At 42.8% G+C, this 11,130-nt stretch overlaps 1 protein-coding gene across 2 annotated transcripts in view; it reads right to left on the bottom strand.

Moving 5' to 3' along the window:
- Positions 1-11,130, bottom strand: part of PLCH2 (phospholipase C eta 2) — a 909,460-nt gene that overhangs the window by 51,013 nt on the left and 847,317 nt on the right. For both annotated transcript variants that reach the window (XM_075328181.1, XM_075328182.1), the window contains 3 exons: positions 6,596-6,680; positions 4,295-4,441; positions 159-238 (listed from right to left, as the gene is read on the bottom strand). In XM_075328181.1, the coding sequence (XP_075184296.1) occupies positions 159-238; positions 4,295-4,441; positions 6,596-6,680 (312 nt within the window). The remainder of the gene's footprint in view (positions 1-158; positions 239-4,294; positions 4,442-6,595; positions 6,681-11,130) is intronic.

The raw sequence follows: 11,130 nt of genomic DNA, 5'->3' as shown, positions 1-11,130 counted from the left end.
CACAGTTTGTTTTAGGGTTACTTACTTTGTAAATAAGGCAAGTTATTGGCAGATGAGTGAGACGGATATTACATATTAATATGGTTATAAGTTCACAGCATAGAAATAGTATCAGGACAATGCAATCATTCACCCTAGTGATAAAAGGTTGCACTCACCTTACCACTGATGTCATTAATTGCTACATGAACAAAAATAGATGCTTCTTCCATACCTTCCAGGTATACGTGCCGATAACCTGCGGGAAATGGCAGGACACTGGTTATTTCAAGGGGTTTTAAGCTGTAAATACTGTATAAAGCAGTATCTATACCACCTGAAAGGTTTCCTAAATTTAATTTTCACTTTATTAAAGGGAACTTGTCACCAGATTTGGGGCCTAGAAGCTGCAGCCACCACCAGTGGGCTCTTATATACACATTCTACCATGCTGTATATAAGAGCCCAGGCCGCTGTGTAGAACGTATAAATCACTTTGTAATACTCACCTAGGGGGCGGTGCAGTGCGGACTGGTCGGGTGGGTGTCTCCGTTCTCCGGGCGCGGCACCTCATCTTTCGGCCATCTTTGTCCTCCTTGTTCTGAAGCCTGGGTGCATGACGCGTCCTACATCATCCACATTATCCAGCATTTAGGTTCTGCGCAGGCGCACTTTGATTTGTCCTGAATAGGGCAGATCAAAGAATTGTAGTGCGCCTGCGCACGACCGCAATGCTGGATAGTGTGGATGATGTAGGACGCGTCATGCACACATGCTTCAGTAGAAGGAGGACAAAGATGGTCGAAAGAGAAGGCGTCGCACTCGGAGAATGGAGACACCCATCTGACCAGTTTGCACCGCACTGCCCTTTAGGTGAGTATTATAAAAAGTGATTTTTACGTTCTACACAGCGGCCTGGGCTCTTATATACAGCATGTTAGAATGTTGTATATAATATATAATAATATAATATTTATTCACTTATATAGCGCTGTTACTTCCACAGCGCTTTACATACATTGGTCATACTGTCCCCATTGGGGCTCACAATCTAAATTCCCTATCTGTATGTCTTTGGAGTGTGGGAGGAAACCGGAGAACCCGGAGGAAACCCACGCAAACACGGGGAGAACATACAAACTCTTTACAGATGTTGTCCTTAGTGGGATTAGAACCCAGGATCCCAGCGCTACAAGGCTGCAGTGCTAACCACTGAGCCACCGTGCCACCCTATATAAGAGATCACTGGTGGCAGCCGCAGCTTATAGTCACCAAATCTGGTGACAGGTTCCCTTTAACTAGAATGTTTGTTTTTATTTATTCTTAAATTATTTTTTCCTATTTATGCTCAAAACCTTCCTTGTATTCAGCTACATTTCAGACACACACTTCCTTCTGGTATGGTTGGCATAGACTGTGCCGCGGGCTGTACTTGCTTTATGACTGCTGCAATGAAAGTTAACGGTCAAAAACAAGTCTAGAACACATTAATTCCTGGGGACTGTGTTGACAAAATCAAAGTGTCAGGATCGGTGTAAGCTTTTTATGTTTTTAGCGCTATTATCCTGCCTTATCCAGGCACCAATCATGATCGTAAACCTGTTATTAAATCCCCGGCAGACTCTGACCCATTCTACACAGCAAAGCAAACAAAGAAAACAGGAGATGTCGGATTCTGTGTGCTCCATTAAGCCACATTAAACTGTAAAATGTTATTATAGTTTTTAATATGTGCACTCTCAAAATGTAAAAATCATCAAAAAAAATATTTCTAATAACATTCAATGTAAATATTTGTTGGCAATAATAACAATACAATAAATAGGGAATATTTATTAAAGACTGGTGCTTCATAATCCAATCTAAAATAAAAAGATTGATGGAGAATATTGCGCCATATTTACTGAAAGATGAACGCCTCCTAAGAAATTTGGTGCATTTTCAACCATCGGAAAATGAGCAGGAAAGATATGTGCCAAAACTTAAAGCTTAAAAAAAAATGTGCTGAAGGTGATGTGCGCACGCTGAGTATTTGTTTGCAGAAATTTCTGCACCAAATGTGCATTTTCTGGCAAAAAAAAGAATTGTGCATTTTTCGCCATGTTTTTGATGAGTTTTTCCAATGTGTTTTTAATGCATTTGGGGTGGAAAAACATGCTGCAGTCTATATTCTGCTGCAAATCTGCAAAGGAAAAAAAAGCAACATATGCACAAAACATCAGGATTCTCAACGACTTTGCTGACATAGCCATACAGTTTTTTTTTTTTTTTTTTGCAAGACTGCACTCAAAAATGCATAAAAAAACACTAAAAACACAAAGTGCACACATTGCATTTTTCCTTGCAGATTTTAATCAACACTGCAAGGAAAAATGCATCCCATCAAAGTCTATGAGAATCCTGTGCTGTGCGCACGTTGCTTCTTTTTTCCTTGCAGACTTTGCTGCAGGAAAGAAAAAATCAGCATGTCAATTCTTTCTGCTTTTTTCATGCATTTTTCCTATCTCAATAGTTAAAAAAAGCATAAAAAGAAGCATGGAAAAAAAAAAAAAGCATGATAAAAAGCATTAAGGCCCTGTGCGCACGCTGTGGATTTACTGTGGATTTTGCAGCGGATTTGCTGCAGAAAATGTGTCTAACATTGCTGCAGTCATTCCCCTGCAAAACCTATGGGTTTTAAAAAATGCTGTGCGCAGACTGCGTTTTTTTTTATACCCGCGGATTTTCCGCTGCGGAATTAATGAGCATGTCACTTCTTTTCCGCAGGTACCTGCGTTTTTTTGCCATAGATAATGGTAAAAATCTGCAGGGACCAACCTGCAGCAAACCGCGGTAAAACCGCATATGGATTTCGTTGCGGTTTTGGAGCGTTTTTTTTTTTTTAAGAGGGTCCGGATTTTCCTTAAGAAAAAGTCACTTTCTAGTGCGCATATGTCCTAAAACGTGCTTTTTTCATCAGCTTTTCTCCAGCCAAAACATGCTTTTGTGTGCAGAAAGAATCTGCTACATGTGCACATAGCCTTAGGCTATATTCACACTACAACACATAATTTAGAGACAGAGAGGTCAGTCATTATTAATACAATCTTTAAATGAGGCAACTCCCTATGCAACTAATAATTTCAAAAGTCTTATTCTGCCCAAAAGCATTACCACCACCTACAAGAAAAACAAATAATGTGAGAGTCCTGTTTTATAAATACAAATAATTTTTATTTCAAAATATACAAACCAGAAGCGAAATGCGCGTCGTGGGCGACAACACATGCAGGCACCAGTGCACGTGCACTTTATGGGTGAGTTTGGATCACGATGATTCATGGCTGTCAGCTATGTTGGTAACAGTAATTGTAGTTTTTGAGGCTTACGCTGCGTTACATGGGTAGTATTGGTCTTTTGTGCTATTATAGCATCACCCGGTGGCCATTTGTAATAGTAAATGCACCTTAAATTTAGCTAACTGTTATATTGGACTTGTGCTATTTTACCACCACCTTGTGGTCATTGGTTATAATGCATGCCTTTTTCACTTATTTGAGCTTACTGTGACCTAAGTGCAATCTTATAGGGGTTTTTAACCCTTGATTCAGTTGACTAAATCCTGGTGGTATTGCTCTTCAGGGTAACTTTTCCTTTCTGTATCCTCGTGATCTTCTTGTTTCAGTTTTAGCAATTGTCTATCATTCATAATAATCTGAACCTCCACATATATCTTATATGGTTTTTGAAGTCCTGTTTGTGTATTTTTACATAAAAATAATTTGCACTTAAAAACTGCCATTACTGTTACCAACATAGCTGTCAGACATGAATCATCGTGATCTGGACTCATCCATAAAGTGCACTGGTGCCTGGATGTGTTCAATCGCCCCAACGCGCGTTTCGAATCTGGCTTGTGTATTTTGAAATAAAAATTATTTGCATTTATAAAAACATGACTCACATTATTTGTATTGATTGTGGGTGGTAATCCTATTGCGCAGAATAAGACTCTGAATTTTTTTGAATCAAGTAGTTACATTCACACGTCGCAGTTACATTTTTTGCCACAATATTTTTGCAAAAAAATGCAACATGGCTGGCACTTGTGCACACAATCTTAAAGTCATTGGTCAAACCCTCTCATTGTGCATATTGTCCCCTTTTTCAACACTTGGAAAGCAAATTGCATAAAGTAAAAATGTTGCATAATTTGCAATTTATAAATATGGGACATTGTTTAAAAAAAACAATAGGTCATATTCAGAAAGGGTTTTTTTTTTTACGCATTTAAGGAGTCTCTAAAAACACTTAAATCCCACAAGGAGCACATTACCTGGCATCATACTGCTCAACGAAATTGTTCTCTGCCCAATGAAGTCTCGCCCTATCGGATCATGATCCCAGACGAGGAAGCGGATTAGGGAGACCTCCGGCATGTGCACGGTTAACACCAACGTTTCCTCCCACATTGGGTTGAAACCTACAGATAAAAGAGTGCAAACGTCTCACATTAGTTTTCTATCATCCTGGTGAATAATACGGCTTCTTAGAGCAGAGATACCGAATATTTAAAATTTAAGACAGCGAAAAAAAGTGGTACAATTCCATCATTCAATAAAAATATTCTTTATTAAATTTCAATAATACATTAAAAATTCAACAAGGAGTCCAATGGTGAAACGCGCGTAAGGACTGCTGGGAGGCTTATACCACTACAATCACGGGTTAGTACTGGTTCTGATTATACTTGGAATAACTTAGGGGCTTTGGTTGGTACTCTGCTTAGCTACTATATCCCATGACCTTGGGTGAGGGATTTATTTTGGACATATATAAATTGTACATATAACTACTTAAGCGGGCTTCACACGCAGCGACATCGCTAACGAGATGTCGTTGGGGTCACGGAATTCGTGACGCACATCCGGCCTTGTTGCGTGTGAAATGCAGGAACGACCGTTAATGATCAAAATTACTCACCTAATCGTTGATCGTTGACGCGTCGTTCCTTTCCTGATTATCGTTGCTGGTGCAGGACGCAGGTTGTTCGTAATTTCTGAGGCTGCACACATCGCTACGTGTGACACCGCAGGAACAAGGAACAACACCGTACCTGCGGCCACCAGCAATGAGGAAGGAAGGAGGTGGGCGGGATGTTCGGCCCGCTCATCTCCGCCCCTCTGCTTCTATTAGTGACGCCACTGTGACGCCTCATGAACCGCCCCCTTAGAAAGGAGGTGGTTTGCCGGCCACAGCGACGTCGCTAGGCAGGTAAGTCTGTGTGACGGGTGTTAGCGATGTGCGCCACGGGCAGCGATTTGCACGGGGGTGGGTGCTTTCACTAGCGATGTCACTGCGTGTAAAGCCCGCTTTACAATTACTGTTATTAGCTTATTGTTATCCGGGTAACGGGTCACAGCCTTGTCCCCCTCCACAGTAATTATAGATGTGAATCGGTTAATCACATATTCATATATAATGTAGGGACAGTACAGCATACGTAATATATAATAAATGTGGTGCTAAAAACCTTTTTTCTATGACCCAATTAGGGTGAATACTGCTTACTATTGCCCATAAGTGGTATTACTGCTCACAAAATTATTTACAGCTGGCCATATTGGCTTATTATTGTACATGTGGTTCCTGGTATGATACTTATTCTAATGCATAGCAATTTGGGTGCAAAAAAACTTTTTTTCTACGACCCTCTTAGGGTAAATATTGTTCAATTGTACCCATAGTTGTTATTACTGAGCACACAATTATTTATATCTGGCCATATTAGCCTATTATTATGTATGTGGTTCCTTGTTACATTATTGTTGACTCCTTGTGTGAAGGCCTAGGCTATGAATCATTTGTCCAGTATAATAATATTATAATATAATAAGATTAATCTGTATTTTGAATGTTTTATGCATTGCTTTCTATATATATCTGACTGAAATGTTGCAAGGATTGTATATGTAAACAAACTATGCTTAGGGTTAAGTAATGAGTTTGCAGTCTCATAAATAAGTAAACTGACATTCTTCAATAGAACAGGTTCTTGGAAAACCGGTTAGACTCATGATTAAGCAATATTCTTGAGTAGTTTTTCATCTGTTCCCAGACACACCTGAATGACTTAAAGGAATGTTGTTTTACAGGACTGTCCAAAAAGCTGTATAAAATGTTATGCTTTGTGAATACACGGGCAGAAGGCCTACACTTCTCCCAAATAGAGACACATTTCTCTGTGTGGTCATTTTCCTGATTCATATACATCTGCGCAGTTCTGATTTGAAATCCAACTCTGTGACCCTGAGAGAGACCCGTGGTGGTCTCCCCTAACACTTGTTGAATTTTTAATGTATTAATGAAATTTAATAAAGAATATTTTTATTGAATTTTGGAATTGTACCACTTTTTTTTCGCTGTCTTAAATGTAATCTCGGTGGTTTCCTATGCAATTGAGTTGATCTGGGTCAGTGACTTGTTCTAAACGAATATTTCAAATGTTGCAATGATAATTAGAGGAATTAAAAGGATACAAAGAAGGTTTACTTTGTGCAAAAGAAATGTAAAATAAATGTTGCAATGCTTTCGGGCATGAGGAAGACATTCAGAGCAATGCCATGTATAATCTTACCGTTGTCATCTACGACCCGGGTTTGCTCCTTGTAGCAGTCTACAGATAGACCAATGAGTTCAACTTCTACAAATGGATCAATGATCTGTGACAGAAGCACATGACAGAATTAGCTGTGATGAGCAATGTACTATATACACTATTAAAAGATATAGGCGGCTGGATCTGCGGAATCTAAATGGCCATATTTATGGTCCCTGTTATATATGTATACATCTTGGAAAACTTAGGGTGGTTCCAGTCATCCCTATTTCTTAGTGATATGAACCATTCCACAATTCTGGGTACTGCATTCTCTATATCCCCGGGTCAATCATTTTTATGGACTGTCTCAGATTGAAATTGAAGTTCACTTTATTGTCACACTCCGGACATTTTTAAGTGTAATATTAAACCTTGTTGAAACTTTCTGTTTTTGAGTGAAAAAAATTAAACATTAAAGGGAATGTGTCATCTCATCACAAAATGAACTGTTTAAGTTAGTTTTAGTGTTTTTTTTTTCCCAAATGTTTTATAATTATCACAGCTCACCTTCTCCTCCTCCTGTACAAGGACTGATGACACCTCTATATACAATAGCTAACACAGGATCCACCATTCACAATAGGTCATGTCACAGCTCTCCTCCTCCTCCTCCTGTACAATGACTGATTAAACCTGTATATACAGCTGACAACACAGGAATCACCTTTCACCATACCTGATTTCACAGCTCACCTCCTCCTCTTGTATAATTACTGATAACGCTATATACAGTACATAAAACAGCACTCACTATTCCCAATAGGTGATGTCACAGCTCACCTCTTCCTCCTGTACAATGACTGATAACTCAAGATCCACATCCACCATTTATAATAAGCGATATCACAGTTTACCTCCCCCTCCTGGACAATGACTGATAACTCAGGAGCCACCATTCACAATACGTGATGTCACAACTCACCTCCTCCTCTTGTATAATTACTGATAACTCTATACATAGTAGATAACACAGGATTCGCCCTTCAAAATAGGTAATGTCACAGCTGACCACCTTCTCCTGTACAATGACTGATAACAGTTCTATATAAAGGAGATAACACCAGATCCACTATTCACAATAAGTGCTGTCACAGCTCACCTCCTCCTCCTACTCTTGTAGAATGACTAATAACACCGCTATATACAGTAGATAACAGGATCCACCATTCACAATAGGTGATATCACAGCTCACCTCCTCCTCCTATACAATGACTGATAAAAGCTCCACAAAGTAGAGAACACCGAATCCACCATTCACAATAGGTGCTGTCACAGCTCACCTCCTCCTCCTACTCTTGTAGAATGACTAATAACACCTCTATATACAGTAGATAACAGGATCCACCATTCACAATAGGTGATATCACAGGTCACCTCCTCCTCCTACTCCTATACAATGACTGATAAAACCTCCACATACAGTAGAGAACACCGAATCCACCCTTCACAATAGGTGATGTCACAGCTCAGCTCCTCCTGTACAATGACTGATAACACCTCTATATTCATTAGATATCACCAGATCCACCATTCACATTGGGGGAATGGATGAAAGCATTGACATGCTGTGTCTTAGTGAAACCGCAGCAGGACTCAAAATATGCATGGGAATATAACATGGTGCGTGATTGCGATTTAGAAATATCATTGATTATGCTGGTACTGTAACACAAAGTGCACTTCAAACACCAAATATGCTAAAAACCCCCCTGTGTGAACATAGCCTTAAGGCCCTGTTATACGGGACGATATATCATGCGATCGCACCCTCCCCCGTCGTTTGTGCGTCACAGGCATTTAGTTGAAGGGGGGAGGAACGTTCGGCGTCACAGCGACGTCACACAGCGGCCGGCCAATCGAAGCGGAGGGACGGGGATGAGCGGGACGTAAACATCCCGCCCACCTCCTTCCTTCCGCATTGCCGGCGGGAACCGCGGGACGCAGGTAAGCTGTGTTCGTCGTTCTTGGGGTGTCACATGGAGCGATGTGTGCTGCCTCAGGAACGACGAACAACCTGCGTCCAGGAAAGTGACCGACTTTATGAAAATGAACGATGTGTCAACGAGCAACGATAAGGTGAGTATTTTTGCTCGTTCACAGTCGTTCGTAGCTGTCACACGCAACGATATCTCGAACGATGCCGGATGTGCGTCACGGAGTCCATGACCCCAACGACATATCGCCCGATATATCGTAGCGTGTGACGCCGCCTTTAGAGTGACACTTTAATATCAGTGGTGTTGGACCGCATTGTATTGCTATATTACCCCTATAGATTTCAGGATTTGTAGACGTCTTAGCCTTAGGGCGGCTTTGCACGTTGCGACATTGCACGTGCGATGTCGTTGGGGTCAAATCAAAAGTGACGCACATCCGGCGTCGCAGTCGATATCGCAACGTGTAAAACCTTTTTGATACGATGAACGAGCGCAAAAGCGTCGTTATCGTATCATCGCTGCAGCCTCCGACATTTCCATAATGCCGATGGTGCGACAGGTACGATGTTGTTCCTCGCTCCTGCGGCAGCACACATCGCTGTGTGTGAAGCCGCAGGAGCGAGGAACATCACCTTACCTGTCTCCCGGCTGCAATGAGAAGGACAGAGGTGGGCGGGATGTTTACATCCTGCTTATCTCCGCCCCTCCGCTTCAATTGGCCGCCTGCCGTGTGGCGTCGCTGTGACGCCGCACGACCCGCCCCCCTAAAGAAGGAGGCGGGTCGCCGGCCAGAGGGACGTCGCAGGGCAGGTATGTGCGTGTGAAGCTGCCATAGCGATAATGATCGCTACGGCAGCTTTCACTAGATATCGCACGTACGACGGGGGCGGGTACTATCGCTGCAGCATCGGTAACACATTGTTACCGATGTCGCAACGTGCAAAGCCCGCCTTAGACTTCTCATTGTCGTTACCCTTTGATCTCGCCTTCATGTCTGACCCTCTAAGGGTTAAGTCTGTCCTGCACATAAGATGTTCAGAAGTAGAAAAAGAAAAGGAAAAGACAATGATTTATGGAAAACCAATAAGTCTGTACCACATCTACCTGGAATGTGAGCGCTTGTCCTAAACGTTAGGAAATGTAAGACATTAGTAATAAAGCAAATGTCAGCCTCGCTTTCTGGACGATTCATGAGCACTCGCCGCTCAATCACCGGACAGGTCGCTGCGTTCTGTCCCCGATGTCCTGTACGGTCCCTTATGATAAAACTAAGTGCTGCCAAAAATCAATTGAGGATAAATAATGTTCCTCGGAGCTGGTGCTGGTGACAACTCCTCACTAATGTTCTTCAGAAAAGCAAAGACATAAAACAGACGCTTCAGTTTACAGCATACGAGATGTGGGAACGGATCAGGTTTGACTTCCATTTTCAGCAGATTTTTGTCATGTCGCTATAAGTTAAAGGGAAGGTGTAACCAGAAAGTTACCCAGTGTTTAAATTAGGCCTTTATGTTAAATGTATTTTTAAATCACTTTACATCCATTTTCTTTTAATATCCAGACCCCAACTTACTCATAAAAACCTTTAATACTTGTTGTTGAGGAAAACAAAATTAAAAAGGTAGTGCAGCGCCCCATGGGGCAGGTGGTTAACCTACTCGTTGCCAGGCAGTCATGGGTTGGGTCAGGCGATGTCACGGGGTGGTTTGCCCAGTTCCGTTGCCCCGAGGCGTACAGTAAATGGTGGGGAAAGCAGGGCATTGGGGAAAGTTTGTCGTGATACCACCTGAGGTATGCGGCCAGGAAAAAGCCGTCGCTGCTGGGTTCTTCTCCAGAGGAGGTGTTTAGGCAGCCGGGATGGTGTCGCTCCCCACAGGCGGAGTGGGCCTCGGGTGGTTGAGGAGGCTAGTAATGGCTGTTGGCGCCTAAGCGCTGAGCGGCGGCGCCGGTAAGAACGAGCCAACCTGGTCACACTGGTCACTGCCGTGATGAGCTCAGGTCAATCCCAGATCCGGTAAGGGGCCACCACTGGTGTTTGAGAGAGAAAGAAGGAGTGAGAGTCCTATTTCTAGGGTGTCCCCCTCCGCAGTTAGGTACCGTGGCTGAGCTCCCGCTCCAAGACCCTGAGCCCAGTAAAGTCCAAGTTTTCCAGAGCTGTATTGCCAGAACTATGGTCCTGACGAGTCTGTGGCGCCCCTGAGGCTTCCGTCGCCACAGGTCATTGCACCCCATTCAGCGGTGTGATGCCCCATTCTGGGAGAGGAGGAGAGTGAACTCCGGTCCCTTGGTAAATCCACACTACACCCATTGTTGGGTACATACTAGGACCAGGGAAAGTGGCAGGCAACCCTCCCATGCTGCATGCTGGGAGGGGCCGTAAGACCCATCCCTGCTCCTATAGGTTACAGCTTAGCAACTGGGGACGTGGGAGGAGCCATCTGAGAGCACACACAGAGAGGAAGGTCAAGTTTAGTTAGTCTACCTCAGGGAGTGAGAGAGTGAGCATGTAGTTGGAGAAGAAGAACGAGAGAAAGGAGGGAGGAGGAGGCCTGCTGGAGGCAGGCAAGGAGGAG

The sequence above is a fragment of the Anomaloglossus baeobatrachus genome, chromosome 11 (assembly GCF_048569485.1).
Source record: "Anomaloglossus baeobatrachus isolate aAnoBae1 chromosome 11, aAnoBae1.hap1, whole genome shotgun sequence".
Taxonomy (NCBI): Eukaryota; Metazoa; Chordata; class Amphibia; order Anura; family Aromobatidae; genus Anomaloglossus; species Anomaloglossus baeobatrachus.
This window is presented reverse-complemented; position numbering and strand designations above follow the sequence as displayed.